This window comes from Odocoileus virginianus, chromosome 9 (assembly GCF_023699985.2).
Source record: "Odocoileus virginianus isolate 20LAN1187 ecotype Illinois chromosome 9, Ovbor_1.2, whole genome shotgun sequence".
NCBI classification, from domain to species: domain Eukaryota; kingdom Metazoa; phylum Chordata; class Mammalia; order Artiodactyla; family Cervidae; genus Odocoileus; species Odocoileus virginianus.
Window position 1 is genome coordinate 39,713,916 of NC_069682.1, and position 14,676 is coordinate 39,728,591.

The window sequence follows — 14,676 nt, forward strand, 5'->3', positions numbered from 1 at the left end:
CCTAAAACCAAGTACAGCTGGTATATTTCATACCAGTGCCAACAAGAAGGACCTCAAAATGAGAAATGAAAAGTTAGAGAAGCATTAGTAAAGGGCATTAATTCAACACTTACAGTTGTTTTGGAACCACTGTACCATAGGAAGACCAAAGAGTTATATCACACAGCAGACAGCCTTGTATAATTAATTTCCCTTTCCATGGAGAGATGAGAACTGTAAGAAATGAGGTTAAGAAAGAAACTGATTATTTTATTTTTGAACAAAACATTTACTTAAAGAAAAAACTAAAAAATAACCAAATAATTTCTTACCATTTTCTCTGAGTTCAAGTCTAGGGAGGGAAAAAGAAGCATTTTTATAAGAGCAAAGAAAACAAATCCAGTAAAACAAAGTATGCACATAATTACTTACATGCTTTTATGATCATGGGCTGGTGCTGCCATCTTTTTAGGTTCCCTGTACTGAAAAGCTACAATCAGGTAAGGACAGATCTGTCTGGGTCGTGCAGTAACAGTGCTGCCTGAAAGTTCATAGAGGTAATACTGAAAGAAGAAAAGTATTATGAGGATAGCACTACTTCAACCCTACCCAACCTCCAAATTTAACTCATTAGATCAGAAAAGTATCTTGCAAATGATTTATTCCCAGAAGACTATACCTGACTCAGTTCAAAGGTGCGAAAATGACTTGTCTTGTGAGAAATCTTGTTAATATTTGCAGCCACATGGCAATCATAGCCAGAAGATGGGCTAGTATAGTTAGCTGTATAATTCTCAGGCACAAACTTGACTTTTCCCTAGAATGAAAATATTAAGACTAATCAAATATCTTCGAATAGGAATAATTTTACTCTAGGATTTATTTTTAGTCTAAATAAAGATGTGGATGTGTTTTGACTAACAGTAAACTGTGTTAAGAACTATGGCTCTTAAAAAATTATCTTAAGACCAACAATAGTTTTAATTATCCATGAACCCCATTACATTTGTATTTAGCCTTTAAAGTTTTTTGTTTTTTCACAAACTCTGATATAATTTGGCATCTTTCTTAGGCAAACATCCACAGCTTTTTTCATAGTATTAAAGGAGTACATGAATTAGCCCAAATTTAGGAGAACCATGCCTTTCAACTGGAGAAGAAAATGGCAACCCACTCCAGTATTCCTGCCTGGGAAATCCCATGGACGGAGGAGCCTGGTGGGCTATAGTCCATGGGGTCGCAAAGAGTCGGACACAACTGACTAACATGTTAACTTAATTTCTTTAAAAGAGAAATTACATAGTCCACCAAACAGACTCGCTATTCAATGACTATATCATAAAAGATGAAAAAAACTAAAATGTCAAAAGATGAGTTCCAAACTGAAGTATTAAATTATAAACTGTAAATTGCTGCTGCTGCTAAGTCGCTTCAGTCGTGTCCAACTTTGTGCGACCCCATAGACGGCAGCCCACCAGGCATCCCTGGGATTCTCCAAGCAAGAACACTGGAGTGGGTTGCCATCTCCTTCTCCAATGCATGAAAATGAAAAGTGAAAGTGAAGTCGCTCAATTGTGTCCAACTCTTAGCAACCCCATGGACTGCAGCCCACCAGGGTCCTCCATCCATGGGATTTTCCAGGCAAGAGTACTGGAGTGGGGTGCCATTGTCTTCTCCGTAAATTGTAAATTAAGAGACCAAGATACTCCTCTTCCACCAGCACCCAGTAAACCAGCAAGGAGCAAAAGCCCAGTAAAGCACTTCACAGGCCAATAGCCCTGATTACTCAACAGCTGATAGTACTTTTCACTATGGAATCTCTTCATCAAGGGGTACGTATCTCCCAGAAAAAGGAAAAAGAGAACTGTTGAGTTAGTTTATCATGCAACAGAAGGTCATACAATGATTTTAAAAGCTATCTTGAATAACATAATGACATAACATGACAAAAATGAAAATACACAAAATAGGTACCAAAATGAGGTGCAAAATAATAGGCAACTTTTATTTTTATGTTTACAAGATACACTATTTAAATATATATACATATATATATGCTTGCTATTAAGGTCCCTCCTCTTCAGTACGTGGACCACCAAGAACAATCCTCAGAAGACTAATCACATGAGCGGTGCTCCAGTGAGCAGTCAGAGCCTGCATCCTTCTTCCCACCAAACTGGGCAGGGCTGGCTTCTGAGCAGTGAAATAAGGAGGACTGAGAGCACATCGCCAGAAACTCAAAACTAAACAGCAGGGTCTGCCAGGCAGGGTAGGGGCATGAAACCAATGGTGAGGCACAATCTGACATAAACTTGGTATCTGAGCTGACAGGCATCTGGGCTGCAGCAGAGCTACAGTACCTATCACAGAGCAGGAGAGGGAAACATTAAAAGGGGAAGAAATGGCTGGGAGCCAATGAATGCTACTTTCCCTTCAGTTCTTGGGGATGAATTTTGGAATATGGAGAATTCACACTCTTAAAAAATCAGTAGTGTTAGGTTTATAGCCGAAGAACTTAGTAGGAATGCTAAAACAAAAGCAAAAAACAAAACAAGACCACAGAATACATCCTCAAAAAACCCCCTGACCTCTAAAATCAGTTTTCCTACTATTTGAGTGGAAATTCTAATTGTGTGATTCACTTATACTGCAATATTTAAGGGAATTAAAAATTTTCTGATTATTATTTATAGGTATCACATGAAGCTATGAACAAGATCTCAATGTTTTAGGGGTAACAAAAATGCATAAAGATTTCTCATTTTGACAATTTAAACCAGACAATGAATGCTGCTTTCTAAATTCATCTCTTATAGCTGAAATCATGTTTTATAAACAAGTTACTCATTCTACTATTTAATGTTTAAAAAGTGACATTGTGGAGCAGGGTGAGGAAAGCTTCTCACTAAATGCCTGCTGTATTATTTAGAAGCTTTCTTTAAGAAAAAAAATTCACAGATATCTATTAAATGAGTAAAAAAAAAAGCTTTGTCCTTAAACGAAAGCAAAAAGAGCAGTTATTTTTTCTGATTCTGAACAGCTGTCTTTGGCAAGGACTATGTTCAGCAAATGATCTGCAAAAAACATGATCACAGACTGATAAACTTTCATTAAAAAAAATTACACAGAAGCAAATTTAGGCTTTACCTTAATTATATTAAAAATTACAACATAACCAGACTTCCCATGATACCAAGGTCTTGCATGAAGATAGTCCGAATATTTGGAAATGTACACACCTATAAAAGTATAAAAATAGATTAATTTATACTTTAAGAAGACTGTTCATACATGGGTTAAACTGAACAAGATGACAAAAGGGACAAATAAAAGGTAACCTTAAAAAAGCTATTGAAAATGCTTACCTTTTAAAATCTATTTGAGATATTCTACAGGTATGGAAAAACATCAGAGCTAAGATAAAATATATCTGTTTGACAACCAACTTCCTATTCGGGTACAGTAAGTGAAAAGGGATGAATGTATCACAATTTTGGAAAAGTCTGTTTGTCTGTTTTATTCTCCATGCAATCTTTCAGTGAAAAGGCCTGTGGTAATCTGATTCTCAAGTTATTTTTTCCAGAAAATCTCAGTAAATGCTCCTATTTAAGAATGTGTGCTGAGGTTTACTACACAGCAGGTCTGTGCCAGATCTTTGCCTTTAAGCAGCGTGTTCTGCTGGACTGTGAATTCCAGTCAGCAGAGGTTAGATTTTTTGTTGTTGTTCACCACTGCAGCCTCATCACAGACCATTGCTGTTTAAAACAGAAGTTGGGTCTCAAGTGGGTAGAGACTCCTGTAGGTTGAGGCAGGGGAGGATGATCCCCACACAGAAGCAGCAGTGAGAAAACAGAGGAAAGAACCCATTTCAGGGATATTCCTGAACTGAGGCATCACTTGCGAAATAGAAGACACAACGGTGAGAACATGGATAGAATGAACAAGAGTTATAGACATGTTGTCAGAAGACTGGATTCCAGTTCCAAGTTCTTTACTTACTACTACTACTAAGCACATGACTGAGTAGTACGTCACTTAAGCAGAGAGGATGGGTGTGGGTCACAGATACAAAAATCACAGGTTTTTAGGAAGATTTAAAAAGATCCATAAACCTTTAAAACTATAATACACTATAATAATATAAAGGCTTATTTTCATATATTTCATTCATTTTACTTGAGCCAAAAACTATAAACATACATATCCAGTAGTGCTATCTTATCATCACCCCCAGCATGTGAAGAAGAATGTGTATTTGTAGGAACAACGCAGCCTCTACTCTACCTACTGAAACCAGGCTCTCAAAACATCAACAATAAACTCATGCAACTGTCATGTAGAAAAATGACCTTGATTTTCAGAGGTATAAGCTGAGGCACTTGCTTGTAACTCACTTCCACATTTTTCAGGAAAAAAAAAAAGTTTTTAGACAAAGGAAGAGAATTAATACAAAACATTATCTGGTAAATGTAGGCGATGGGTATATCATACCATGCTACTTTTTTTCTACATTAGCATTTTGCATAATGAAAAGAAGGAGGTGTTAAGAAGAATAGGGGAAAAGGAACAAAGGTTTCAGGTAAACTGTTAATTTGAGTTGTGAACTCATCCTCTTTCATGTCCTTTAGCAGAGCTGAACAGAAGTTTAAAAACATTTGCTGCACACAGAGTTACCATACAAGCCAGCAATTCCACTCCTAGGTATAAACCCAGCAGAAATGAAAATACTTGTCCACATAAAGACCATATGTACAAGAATATACATAGCTTTTTAAAATGATAGCTAAAAAGTAGAAACAACGAAGTGTCTACCAACTGCTGAATGGATAAAGAAAAAGTGCTACAATGGAATATTATTCAGTCAAAAAGCGAATCAAGTATATGAGACAACATAGATGAATCTCAAAAACACTAAGTAAAAAAGCAGTTACTCACTAAAGGTCAGATATGATTCCATTTATATGGAATGTCTGGAATAGATCAATCCACAGGGGCAAAAAGGAAAGCAGTGGTTGCACAGGCTGGTGGGAGGGGAGGTGACTGATGAAAATCGTCTAAAACTGACTGTGCTGACGGTTGCACAACTCTGAATGCACTAAAAAAAAAAAAACCACCGAACTGTGTACTTCAAATGGGTGAATTGAATGGTGAATTTTATCTCAATAAAGTTGTTATTACAAAGAAAGAGCCAGCAAGAACTTAGCCATGAAGCCCCATAGCCTTTCTCACCCCTGATCTCCAACTTCTACAGCATCTGACACTGCTAACACCCCTCCGGACACCTTCTGCTTCCTGTGAGACTCCACCTCCAGATTCTTCATCCACTGGACAGCTCTCAGCTCTTCCTCTTCCTGTCCTCGATCCATGTCCCCATCCCTTGGTCCCATAACCATCTAAATAAAAGTTCTGTTCTTCACCATCTGTGCTGCCCCATGTAACAATATCTTTGGCTTCAACTAACATAGGAATTCACTGGTGGCTCAGATGGTAAAGCATCTGCCTACAGTGTGGGAGACCCGGGTTCAATCCCTGGGTCGGGAAGATCTCCTGGAGAAGGAAACAGCAACCCACTCCAGTATTCTTGCCTGGAAAATCCTAAGGCAGAGGAGCCTGGTAGGTTACAGTACATGGGGTTGCAAAGAGTTGGACATGACTGAGCAACTTCACTTCACAACATGCACCCTCTGCCACCTTGAGCCCCAACCTCTAGTCCTCATCCCTCTTCCAACTGATTTCACCACCAGCAGGATAGCTTCCAGAACACTTATGATGACCTACTGTTTCTCAAATAGCTTACTGAAGGAGGTGTTCATTTACTGCAAGAGGTGTAAGCTCCATGCTAAGCACTTTACATAGTCTCATAATCCTCACAACAAATCTAGAAGATAGTTTTATCTATTTACAGATGAGGAAAGTGAAGCTTAAAGAAATTCGGGCTAAAGCACATTCTTAATGATAAGACTACCTTTCTCCTGTGACTCACCAGCCTATCTAAAATCTCTCCTCTATTGATAATATCAATGCAGTGTAAATTTAACACTTTATTTGATTATTTCTTTTCTCTACTTCTCACATCCCACAGTTGCCATCTTTGGTCAGTACCATCTATTCTCTATTCCTATAGCCATAATGATAGTTAGAAGGAAAGCCTCCTTAGCCCCAGATGATAGCACTGATCTCTTGGCACTGAAAGATATCTTCTAGTCCAATCATTTTTTAAAAGATGGAACTCCTAATAGAAAACCTTAAGTTCTTAGATTCAAAGCTCATATATATATTTAAAGTTCTGATTCCAAAGATTATTTACCATCAATGAAACTAGCTTTTAATACAGGGCTCTTGTGTAATTAACTAAATCCCATTTCACCTTGTGAAAGAAATTCTCCTTCCTTATAGACCATACCTTTCGCTGGGTCCCCCAGAGTGGTGATGGCACTGCTGCCCACACAGAGTCCATGCTGACATACCAACTTCGCCTTAAACAAAAGATCGGTCTTTGCTTATTATCATGTTTTAGAGAGTCAATGAAATAACTCTATAATTTACATACAAACTTTCAATACAGAATCTGTACACTATATGCATTCATGGTACAAAGCAAGTTTCTATAAGGCAATTGTGTTTCAGTTACTATGAACAGTTTAAACTACACCCCCCCCTAAAATTTTTTCATGAAGTGTTACCATTTCTGCTAACGAAAATGTCACTGGCAAAACCAAATTAAACAAGCTCACAGATTAGTCCTCTCTTGAAGATTTCTTTTTCAATTACAGCTTGGGAATCACGAAATTTGAAAATGCCTTACCCCCAGATGACCTTTATTTTTTTTTAAAGAATGAACCCCTAACATATCTTATTTGGAAGTCAACAACTAAATAAACAAACTCTCTGGTATTACTATGTAACCATAAGGTACATGCTAATGTTAACTCTCCTTTAGCAAATCTACCGCCATTCTTTAAAAAATCATGATCCCAACCAAAATACTACCTGTGAATTACTTTAAGCTGGATCACAGATCTCTGGCACTGATGAAGGTGTATCTAGAAGTCACACACATCTTTGGAGATATACCTGCACACAGCAGTTTCTTTCTCCACAATTTAGGTATAAGCAACAATATGGATGTTCAGTTTTCAAAACAGCATGAAACAATTCCGAGTAACTAGAATGCTGAAAGTGTTCATCTTATCCCCAAAGCTATGTAATTTAAACTTGAAAAAACTTCCATGAGAAATAGAAGATATCTATGTAAACAATGATCCAGAATGGAAAAATATCCATTCACTCCATTAAAAGGCATTATTAAGACTTAAGAAGTCTGTATTAATTGAAATCTCACTACATGCTTACAAATGTATTCAAGATAAAACTAAAGAAAACCTTAAAAAATTGTAGAAATGAAATCTCTTTCATGAGAAGCTTTCACTGTCATTTACACTGCTATCCAAAAAAGACTGATGAACTGGTACTGTTATAAATTTTATAGAATCAATGTTTAACTTTAATGAGATAATTCATTCTGTACCTTAACATCAAAAAATTAATTTTCTAAGACCAAATTTCCTTACCTGACTTTCAGTTTCAAACAGAAGAAACCCATAAGTTTCTTGAAGCTCTTCGTGAGTATAGTTATTTGCTTTTTTTTCTTGGTAAAAAGTTTTGTACTGTATAAAGAGAGAATAATCAAATGTTATAAACATTTTGCCTTGCAAATTAATTTTTAAAAATGCATTAACTGAATTCCTCCTGCTAAAAGATTAATGAAATTTATTATTTTTCTATTCCCTAGAACATATAATTACCTTTCAAGTGATTATTACCAAGGATCATTTATTTTGCTAAAATGTGATAGTTAAAAAGAACTAGGCTCAAATATAAAAAATAATGGCTCTATTTCTTTAGAACTAAAATAAAACTAACCACAGACACAGTGTGTACCAAGTACCTCACCTCATTTAAGAAAATGTCATTTTTCACCAAAGTCACTTGACTGTACTGAAAACCATGCTCAGATGCAGAGTCCAAGTAAGAAGTATGGAGAATTGAAACTGTCCTCTGGAAGAGAGAGTCTGAACTCAAGGATACTGTCTCAAAAACTGTAAAACACAAAAATAATGCAACTGTTTAAGATAATCAAAGGCTGAGGAAAGTGACACACTAAATATCACTGACCAAGTCATTCATTTCCTTCCTGCACAACTTAGACATTTTCATTATGTTCTGGCTACCATATCTGGATTATCTTCAAAGACCTCATACTGGATAAAAATAACCTAAATGGATTATAATAGTGGATGAGTTACTTTTAATGCAAGAGTAAATCCTTTTAGGTTTAAAGCTGGGTGCTGTAACCAAGGTTGTAAAAGCAGATGTATCTATAGTGTCAAGCTGGAGGTCAGAGACTGCTTAGATCAATGCTTCTTGTTCCTAAGTTTTTGTAAATCTAGGCCACATTTTCATAAACTTAACCTTCTCAGTGGCTCACCAAATCCACAGGGAAATCTGTGAGGTTCCTTGGAAAGGGGCTACTACTGCACACTCATTTGACCCTGGAGTACAGAATGAAGGGAGCAAAGGCTAATAAGTTTTGCCAAGAGAACACACAGGTCATAGCAAACACCCTGTTCCAACAACACAAGAGAAGACTCTACACATGGACATCACCAGATGGTCAATATCAAAATCAGATTGATTATATTCTTTGCAGCCAAAGATGGAGCAGCTCTATACAGTCAGCAAAAACAAGACAGGGGAAAAAAAAAAAAGACAGGGGGCTGACTGTGGCTCAGATCATGAACTCCTTATTGCCAAATTCAGACTTAAACTGAAAAAAGTAGGGAAAACCACTAGACCATTCAGGTCTGGCATAAACAAATCCCTTACAATTATACAGTGGAAGTGACAAACAGGTTCAAGGGATCAGATCTGATAGACAGACTGCCTGAAGAACTATGGACAGAGGTTTGTGACACTGTACAGGAGGCAGTGATCAAGACCATCCCCAAGAAAAAGAAATGCAAAATGGCAAAATGGTTGTCTGAGGAAGCCTTACAAATAGCTAAGAAAAGAAAAGAAGCAAAAGGTAAAGGAGAAAAGGAAAGATATACCCATGTGAATGCAGAATTCCAAAGAATAGCAAGGAGAGATAAGAAAGGCTTCTTCAGTGATCAATGCAAATAAATAGAGGAAAACAATAAAATGATAAAGACTAGAGATCTCTTCAAGAAAATTAGACACCAAGGGAACATTTCATGCAAAGATGGGCACAATAAAGTATAGAAATGGTATGAACATGACAGAAGCAGAAGGTATTAAGAGGTGGCAAAAATACACAGAAGAACTATACAAAAAAGATCTTCATGACCCAGATAATCACGATGGTGTGATCACTCACCTAGAGCCAGACATCCTGGAGTGTGAAGTCAAGTGGGCCTTAGGAAGCATCACTACGAACAGAGCTAGCGGAGGTGAAGGAATTCCAGTTGAGCTATTTCAAATCCTAAAAGATGATGCTGTGAAAGTGCTGCACTCAATATGCAGCAAATTTGGAAAACTCAGCACTGGCCACAGGACTGGAAACGGTCAGTTTTCATTCCACTCCCAAAGAAAGGCAATGCCAAAGAATGCCAACTACAGAACAATTGTACTCATCTCACACGCTAGCAAAATAATGCTCAAAACTCTCCAAGCCAGGATTCAACAGAATATGAAACATGAACTTCCAGATGTTCAAGCTGGATTTAGAAAAGGCAGAGGAACCAGAGATCACATTGCCAACATCCGCTGCATCATCAAAAAAGCAAGAGAGTTCCAGAAAAACATCTATTTCTGCTCTATTGACTACTTCAAAGCCTTTGACTATGGGGACCACAAAAAACTGTGGAAAATTCTCTGAGAGATGAGAATACCAGACCATCTGACCTGCCTTCTGAGAAATCTGTATGCAGGTCAAGAAGCAACAGTTAGAACTGGACAAGGAACAACAGACTGGTTCCAAATCGGGAAAAGACTATGTCAAGGCTGTATACTGTCACCCTGCTGATTTAACTTCTATGCAGAGTACATCATGAGAAATGCTGGACCCTGGATGAAGCACAAGCTGGAATCAAGATTGCTGGAGAAATATCAATAACCTCAGATATGCAGATGATACCACACTTACGGCAGAAAGCAAAGAAGAACTAAAGAGTCTCTTGATGAAAGTGAAAGAGGAGTGTGAAAAAGTTGGCTTAAAACTCAACATTCAGAAAACTAAGATCATGACATCTGGTCCCATCACCTCATGGCCAATAGATGGGGAAACAGTGGAAAGAGTTACAGACTTTATTTTTTTGGGCTCCAAAATCACTGCAGATGGTGACTGCAGCCATGAAATTAAAAGACACTTGCTCCTTGGAAGAAAAGTTATGACCAACCTAGACAGCATATTAAAAAGCAGAGACATTACTTTGCCAACAAAGGTCCATCTGGTTAAGGTTATGGTTTTTCCACTAGTCATGTATGGATGTGAAAGTTGGACTATAAAGAAAGCTGAGCACAGAAAAATTGATGCTTTTGAACTGTGATGCTGGAGAAGACTCTTGAGAGTCCCTTGAACAGCAAGACGATCCAACAAACTATCCTAAAGGAGATCAGTCCTGGGTGTTCATTGGAAGGACTGATGCTCCAATACTTTGGCCACCTGATGTGAAGAGCTGACTCATTTGAAAAGACCCTGATGCTGGGAAAGATTGAAAGTGGGAGGAGAAGGGGACGACAGAGGATAAGATGGTTGGATGGCATCACCGACTCGATGGACATCAGTTTGAGTAAACTCCGGGAGTTGGTGTTGGATCGGGAGGCCTGGCGTGCTGCAGTCCATGGGGTCACAAAGAATTGGATACGACTGAGCAACTGAACTGAACTGAACTGCACACTCAGCAAACACATCAGAGATTGTTTTTCTCTGAGCCTTCCTCACCAGCCCAGAAATGTCTACTGAACTTTACTTCTTACGGATTGTATTACAAAATCATTTTATGAAAATAAAAATTTATTATTTTTGAAAGTGCTTTTTTCAAACCATACCCATGTACTATCTGAGAGATGCTAGGCTACCTCTCCCGTGAAAGCCATGTTTCCCATAGTTGAGAATTAATGACCCAATCAAGCAATTCTCCTGGTTGGGCCTTTGTCCTTTTTACGAGTCCTCACTCAGCAAGAACTGAGACTAATGAAGTCTCATAACATTTAACTATTTGCTTTGTTTACTCCTTTCTATTTGGATCCTCTATTCTCTTTAACAAGGTGGGGAAAAGGATACACACAGATTACTTATAGAGAGAACAGAGTAATGTGTATAACACTGGAAGTTTTGACCTTACAGTATAAGTAAGTACATTAATATGGTTTCCTACTTTTATCAGAACTCAGCCAATTACATTAAAGTTCAAAAGCTGAAGAAAATATAAGCTTTTTAAATAATTTATGAACAACAGATTTAAAAAAAAAACCCTAGACTATTACAGAAATTAAAACAAACATTTCAGTAAAATTAATTTGGACTAAACTGTCCTAGGACTTTAATTCACAAGGTAATTTGAAAACACTTTTAATAACGAAACTTCCTAGAATCAAAAATAAAAGATTATAAATAGCAATGGAGAAAAAGAAGAAAAAACATTTTTATTTTTCCTCAGTTTCACCTTCTCTCTTTCAACATTAATATAATGAAGTGAAAGCAAAAGTCACTCAGTCATGTCCCTTTGTGACCCCATGAACTCTAGCCTGCCAGGCTCCTCTGCCCATGGAATTCTCCAGGCAAGAATACTGGATCAATATACCAGTGCTATTTAAAAAAAAAAAAAGAAAGAAAAGGCTATTCTAAAGAGTTTCAAATAGCAAAACGCCAGTGATAGTAATTAAAAAGCTATGGCTTTGTTCAGCTAATAACTCAAAACAAACTGCGAAACCTACGCACTTACAAGTTCATTTTACAAATAATCTGTACTGCTAGCTCAAATGAAAATCAAGATTCCCTTAAAAAGCATACTTTTGGGAACCCAGTATTAATATTTAATATTTTTTAAAAGACTGTATTTTAAAAATCTAAGTATACTCTTAGGCTCCATATCTGTGAAAGATTTTGCTTACAAGATACAAAAGTTCTTGTAGTTCTGGAAATGAACAAACTATGATTACCAACTATCTTAAACTGTACACAATGTTAACAGATAGGCACAGATTTTAAATTTCAGAAGCAGTAAATACTACATATTTCCTCAATTTTGAGTGTCAATGCACAATAATAAGCTGAAACCTGGGAGAAATAATGCAATTAAAAAAAACCCCGAAAACCTATCTAACACAGTGTGGGGAATACAGTTCCCAATAAAGCTATGACTAATGGTAATGATTTAAAATAAACAAGGCAGAACAAGTAAGAAATGACTTATTTTGTACTTTCATACTATAATTTCTAAGACTATTTATGGTTAAAAATGCTTCCCCTTTTAGGTTAGCACTCAATAGCCATACATTATAAAAGTAATAATTTTATAGTTGACAGAAGGAAAAGCATATCAAAAGAAAAGTTAATGGAAAACCACGGTAAATCCTGAATCTTTTATGATTTCATAATAAATAACCTCGATTATACTCTCAAGAAAGCACAAGTTTCCTGCTCTATATCTAAGGAGATAGATGAGAATGTTTATTGAGAAGTCTCTGCCCACACAACGCACTCTCATTTAATCACCTAAGAAGTGTACAAAACAAGGAGCACTAAATAAATGGATAGTTTTATCTTTTTTGCTGAGCAATACACATGCTTTATTTAAACCATTCAAGAGTATCAAATATTAAGAGAAAGAAGAGGGGGCTATTCTACAAAGAAATTTAAACATCTAAGAGGATACCTTGAAAAATATGATTGTAAAGTGTAAAGAGTGTCCCTTAAGGCTTAAGTGACAAACAGAGTGCACATGGAAAAAATTTAAGTTCAATCGAAATGGCTGTAAAAACGGAGTTAATGTTCTTTACTGTAGCACCTGGCTTTGGGTACATTTCTCCTGCCTGGAAAATCCCATGGACAGAGGAGCCAGGTAGGCTGCAGTCCAGGGGGTCTCTAAGAGTCGGATACAACTGAGCGACTTCACTTTCCCTTTTCACTTTCATGCATTGGAGAAGGAAACGGCAACCCACTCCAGTGTTCTTGCCTGGAGAATCCCGGGGATGGGGGAGCCTGGTGGGCTCCCATCTATGGGGTTGCACAGAGTCAGACACGACTGAAGTGACTTAGCAGCAGCAGCTCTGCTATTCGAGGATTTAATCTTAAAAGTTAGGTCAAGCTTGACACGAGAAGTTGGACTCTGCTCACAGTGCCCTGAATCATCTACCCCATCTCAAACTCCATCAGGGATACTGAGTGACTGACACGAGGGACACTTTTTTCTCTTTCTAACTTCTAATAAGAGAGACAAGGAAATTATAAACCAATTTCTCATGCTATGTCACAAGCATCTGTTTTCCATTTTATAAGCATCTGGTCTGAAAGCAAATAATGAGATGAGCAAATGGCAACAACTTAGGTGTCAGAATAATTCTAATAGAAACTAACCACTTCTACAACTCCCCTGGACATATCCTGTCTGTGATTAAGCAACAGCATTTCCACTCTAGATGCCTATATAGTTTATCTCCTCTAAGTAGGTCATTTGATAGTTGCTGAAGGAAAAGCCTTAGGTGAATAACAGTCCTTAATCACCTAATTTGAAAATGTATTACCTTTAAGATATCAAAGGACTGTTAGTTTAAGATAAATACAACTTCTTCAGAACACAATTTGTCAGGAAGTAACAAAAACTTAGGGGAATGGCAAACCACTTCAGTATTCTTGCCTTGAGAATCCCATGAACAGTATGAGAAGGCAAAATGATAGGATACTGAAAGAGGAACTCCCTAGGTCAGAAGGTGCCCAATATGCTACTGGAGATCAGTGGAGGAGTAACTCCAGAAAGAATGAAGGGATGGAGTCAAAGCAAAAAGAATACTCAGTTGTGGATGGGACTGGTGACAGAAGCAAGGTCTGATGCTGTAAAGAGCAATATTGCATAGGAACCAAGAATGTTAGGTCCATGAATCAAGGCAAATTGGAAGTGGTCAAACAGGAGATGGCAAGAGTGAATGTTGACATTCTAGGAATCAGTGAACTAAAATGGACAGGAATGGGTGAATTTAACTCAGATGACCATTATATCTACTACTGTGGGCAGGAAACCCTTAGACGAAATGGAGTAGCCATCATAGTCAACAAGAGTCCAAAAAGCAGTACTTGGATGCGATCTCAAAAATGACAGAATGATCTCTATTCATTTCAAAGGCAAACCATTCGATATCACAGTAATCCAAGCCTATGCCCCAACCAGTAACGCTGAAGAAGCTGAACGGTTCTATGAAGACCTACAAGATCTTTTAGAAGTAACACCCAAAAAAGATGTCCTTTTCATTATAGGGGACTGGAATGCAAAAGTAGGAAGTCAAGAAACACCTGAAGTAACAGGCAAATTTGGCCTTGGAGTACAGAATGAAGCAGGGCAAAGGCTAACAGAGTTTTGCCAAGAGAACACAATGGTCATAGCAAACACACTCTTCCAACAACACAAGAGAAGACTCTACATATGGACATCACCAGATGGTCAACACCGAAATTAGACT

The 14,676-nt window shown here is 37.4% G+C and overlaps 1 protein-coding gene across 8 annotated transcripts in view; it reads right to left on the reverse strand.

Annotated features, from left to right (window-relative positions):
- The window catches only part of TASOR2 (transcription activation suppressor family member 2), a 65,334-nt gene that overhangs the window by 30,943 nt on the left and 19,715 nt on the right, over nucleotides 1–14,676 (reverse strand). For all 8 annotated transcript variants that reach the window (XM_070472258.1, XM_020877870.2, XM_070472257.1 and 5 more), the window contains 8 exons: nucleotides 7,933–8,078; nucleotides 7,551–7,646; nucleotides 6,383–6,455; nucleotides 3,127–3,218; nucleotides 659–796; nucleotides 412–542; nucleotides 312–331; nucleotides 114–213 (listed from right to left, as the gene is read on the reverse strand). In XM_070472258.1, coding sequence (XP_070328359.1) covers nucleotides 114–213; nucleotides 312–331; nucleotides 412–542; nucleotides 659–796; nucleotides 3,127–3,218; nucleotides 6,383–6,455; nucleotides 7,551–7,646; nucleotides 7,933–8,078 — 796 coding nt within the window. The remainder of the gene's footprint in view (nucleotides 1–113; nucleotides 214–311; nucleotides 332–411; nucleotides 543–658; nucleotides 797–3,126; nucleotides 3,219–6,382; nucleotides 6,456–7,550; nucleotides 7,647–7,932; nucleotides 8,079–14,676) is intronic.